The sequence below is a fragment of the Lactuca virosa genome, chromosome 8 (assembly GCF_052849685.1).
Source record: "Lactuca virosa cultivar CGN04683 chromosome 8, Lactuca_virosa_CGN04683_v6, whole genome shotgun sequence".
Lineage (NCBI taxonomy): Eukaryota > Viridiplantae > Streptophyta > Magnoliopsida > Asterales > Asteraceae > Lactuca > Lactuca virosa.
Genome location: NC_136433.1, coordinates 256,822,248 through 256,826,691, shown reverse-complemented (window position 1 = coordinate 256,826,691; position 4,444 = coordinate 256,822,248). Strand labels below are relative to the sequence as shown.

The 4,444-nt window shown below is 36.1% G+C and overlaps 1 protein-coding gene across 1 annotated transcript; it reads left to right on the top strand.

The window, feature by feature from the left end:
- The first annotated feature begins 3,407 nt into the window (after window positions 1-3,407).
- LOC145132026 (auxin-responsive protein SAUR21-like) lies at window positions 3,408-3,974 on the top strand. The gene has a single exon (XM_079066667.1). It carries the CDS (start codon window positions 3,514-3,516, stop codon window positions 3,808-3,810), a length of 297 nt encoding a protein of 98 aa, XP_078922793.1. The 5' UTR covers window positions 3,408-3,513; the 3' UTR covers window positions 3,811-3,974.
- The last annotated feature ends 470 nt before the right edge of the window (window positions 3,975-4,444 follow it).

The window sequence follows — 4,444 nt, the reverse complement described above, 5'->3', positions numbered from 1 at the left end:
CATGAGTTACAATTTGTATTTATACAACATCCTATCGCTATCTACAATAAAGATAAGGTCTATCAACTATAACAATACTTCCTCAATATGAGGAAGGATATATTCGACTAACAAAAACTATGTGCACAAGGCTCAATCCCTAAGAAACAAGTCATTAGAGATTCGTTCTCCAGAGATAGTTAGGTTCGGAAAGGGGAGATGCACATAGTTTCTTATAATAAAATTCAATTTTACAATGAGTGTGTAGTAGATTTCAATCATCAAGTATGTAACTAACTACAACATACTAGGAGTATCTCCTTGGCAAAACTCCCAGATAAGCAGAAACTCTATGTGGGGAAACTAGTATTCAGTAGTTGTTTCAACAATTTTCCAAAACTCCCTTTTAACATTATGAATTAGCCTTTAGGAGGGGTGTAGAGGGCGGGGGAGGGGGGGGGGGGGATTAACACACATAGGGATTCTACCATTTTCATATACATTAAAGATTTATAATCTGAACCAAAAAAGTGGGCATCATGAAAAAAACTTATGTATTTGATGCATGTAACCCGTTTCATGTAGATGCTCGTGTAGAAACGCGTTTTTCATGTCTTGTTGTTGAATTTGGCACTCATTAGAAAGGGCTATGGACAAAACAATACGAATTCTCGTCGGCTTTACCACGGGGCTGAATGTTTTGCTACAGTCGATACCTGCTTTTTATGCTTTTTAAGACCTACCATCACAAACCAAACTAGTTTTGTATCACTCTAAAGCACTATCAAACTTAGTTTTATGTCGATAAATCCACATACTACGCACTATATTCATATTATGATGTTTCGGGACTAACTCCCACGTTTTATTATCAATATGGGCTTGAAACTCATTTGTCATGGCTTTATTCCAATCCAGGTTTTTAAGTGTTTCTATTAGGTTCGAGGTATAAGGGAGATAGAAGTAGAAGTATGGAGGTTGTAGTGTTGTTTTTGGTTTCCCAATGTCAGACATACTTCTGGTGTGGATAGTATGAGTAGGATGAACAAAAGGTGTTTGTGAGGTGATGGGCGGGGGTTTCGAACCCGAAGCGCTGCTGTGGTAGGTGGTTGCTGAGGGTTAGGCCTTGTATGACGTGAGTAAGTGATTAGGGGAGGTGGTCGGGTGGCTGTCGGAGTAGTGTTAACAGCCGATGGTGAAGGCTTAACTGTGTTAGGGCTGCTGGGATGGATTCAGACCACATTAATGGGTGTGGGTTTGATGATAGTTGGGTTGTAGGGGTCGCTGATGATAGGTTAAGATAGGGAAAGTTATTTTCATCAAATATGACATGGCGGGGATAATAATGTTTTTATTTTGCATGTCAAAACATTTGTACCCTCGATGATTGGTGGGGTGACCTAAGAAAATGCAAGGTTCGGAGCATTTTTGGAGTTTGTGGATGATGGGAGATGGAGTAAGTGGGTAACATAAACAACTGAAGGTACGAAGGTGTGAATATGAGGGTTGAAGATTATATAGAAGATGTGTAGGGGTGAGATTGGGACTTACTGGGGAGAATGTTTAACAGGTAGGTAGCTTGTTGGAGTGCATGGTGCCAAAAGTTCATGGGTACGTTTGAGTGGGCGAGAAGAGTGTGGATGATATTATTAATGGACCATATTTAATTTTATGTTCCGATTTTCCATTTTGAGGGGATGTGTGTGGAGAAGAAAATTGGAATTGAAGGCCATTTTGAGAGCAAAAGTTGTGAAATTGTTGGTTATCAAACTCACGATCGTTGTCACATTGTATGGTTTTAAATGTGTAATGGAATTGTGTTTTGACCATAGCAAAGAATTGGATGAAGATTGAAAAAGCTTGAGACTTCTTTGCTAGAGGATAAGTCCATAAATAATTGTTTTGTCATCGAAAAAGATAATATAGTAGCGGTCCCCACTACAGCTTAACACACGGGAGGTCCATAGATCTGTATGAATAATTTCAAAAGGTAAATGAGTAATTGACTAAGAATTAATATAATACATTGACTTCTAAATAGTTCCATGTTAAAGTTACATACAAAAATGGGAAAAATGTATCTATTTACAACTAATAAAAAATACTCTAGTTGTCTCTATTTATAAAAATGGGAATATTCTAGCTATTCAAGGTAACAAAGAATGTTGTATACAAGTCATAATGCGCGAGAAGCTAGGTCCGCGAATGTGTATTCACTACATGGAATTGTCAGGCCGCCCATTGCATGAATATACCCGAATTCATCCTCAGCTTGATCTAGTAGTTCTTGAAAAGTAGATCGGCTTAACAACCATACAGGAACCACAAATCGCTTCTTTTCTTGCTCACCAACATAAACCGCTAAACAACCTTTCGGATATCCATATATATTTTTTGTGCTGCTTCCATTTGAGAATGACCGTCTAAAAATTTTCTTTGCTTCAGTGCTGCGGGGCATTAGGATGGCCATTTTTCAAGGAGGGTATTATCTCATAACAAAAAAAAGCAGATAGCGAATGAAAATTATCAAAACACGACTTCTTGGTGAAAAGTTGTGAGTCTGTGGTTGTGTTATTCATCTTGAATGGTTTTTAAATCCAGAGGATATAAGGAAATTTGGATGAGGGATGGTGACATATGGTGAAGTGGAAGCAATATCACATGCCTTTATCTTTCCAGCTGTAACAAGGAAGAAAAAAAATTTGTAATTCATTTATGAATTTAAACTTCACGACATGTTGGATAAATTTTTTGCCCTGACAAATGTCCCTCGTGATGCTTATCAAACAAATGGTTTGTTATTTTATTGTTATAAAAAATATTTTTGAAATAATTAAGTACACCTTTTAATTAAACAGGAAAACATCATATTGTCTGGGACTTTCCATTGTTTAAAGCCACATCAATATCCCTCATGGTGTTTATCTAACAAATCGTTTATTATTTTACTTTTTATAAAACTAGTTTTGAAAAACAAAAACATGTGATCAACCTTATAGAATTTCGTGCTAATCGCTGCAATGAATTATATCCATACAGATAATACATCATTGGCCCCACATGTTATAAGAAAAATCCATATATTTTAGCCAAAATTTTGGGTTTCTTAGGAAGCAGAGCCACACTACCATTAATATCACATGGGCCCATGATGTATGTAGTGTTGTTCACTGCGTACGTTGTATAGAATACTGGCCATACATGTTATCCACAATGTTTGATTCTTTTGGGTTTACAAGTACAAGTTTAAGCCATAATATTATCTCTAAATGTATGGTTGTGATATGCAAGATCATACGGTCTTGCATGTTGAGAAACAGAGCACATGATATTGTCTTTCTGTTACAATGTCGCTATCTGTAATTTAATTGCCCTTTTATCAGCTATTGTACATTTGAAGCTTTAGCAAACCATTATATAAAGCATATGATAGGCAAAGCACCAACACACATTCCTCTGTAATTCCACCAAAACATCTTTTCACAAAGAAAATACTCTCACATTGTTTTACTTCATTCATCAACCTTCAGAAATATGGGTATTCGTATCCCACGGATCATTCAAGCAAAACAAATTCTCCAAAGGTCTTTGTCAAATGGAACTCGCACGTCAACAATGGATCTACCAAAAGGCTATTTTGCAGTTTATGTTGGGGAACAGGAAAAGAAGCGCTTTGTGATTCCTGTATCCTTGTTGAGCCAACCTTCATTTCAAGAGTTATTACATCAGGCTGAGGAAGAGTTTGGATATGACCATCCAATGGGTGGCATCACAATCCCCTGTAGTGAGCACACATTCTTTGATCTCGCAAATCGTCTGGGCGCATTATGAACTCGACTTATAGCATTGTAGTTGTAAAAAAAAGATTTGAAAAGCACTCACTGATCACTAACCTTTTTTCAACACGTGACAACTCTTGGTTGTCCAGGTTGTTTAGGATTTGAATTCAGATTCGTTTTGAATCCAGTTTGTATTTCAATGAAAAACAAAATTCACTATATAATGTTTTTTCAAGAGAAGTTTTCATTCGATTTGAAGGCTGTGTGTAGACTGATATGAGTATCTTATACGTATTATCTCCTTAGGTTCCTAAGCTACAAACAACTTATATTTTGACCGATATGAGCAACAAAAAGCTTAAGTAATGGTGTTATTCTTTCTTTCTGGTACGTAAAACTAAGAGCATAATGCGGAATAATACTATTATGTAAGAATTACACAATGATGCTGTATTAAGCACACTGCATAGATTTCTCTATAGGACTCACAGTTGTAATTAAAAAGATTTTGGGTATGTGAAAAATAAAAAATATATTTAAACGTTGTTATAACAGTACAAATATGTGCTGTTAATAGGCACTATTTTAACTTGAAGAAATTGTTTTCTGGAGGGACCCAACTATTTTGCAGCGGCATCCACGTATTGTATAACAAGCCTAAAAAATATTTTAATCTATTTAAGAAA

Excerpts from the sequence above, each read along its gene's own strand:
- LOC145132026 (XM_079066667.1), top strand. The coding sequence starts at position 3,514 with ATGGGTATTCGTATCCCACGGATCATTCAAGCAAAACAAATTCTCCAA.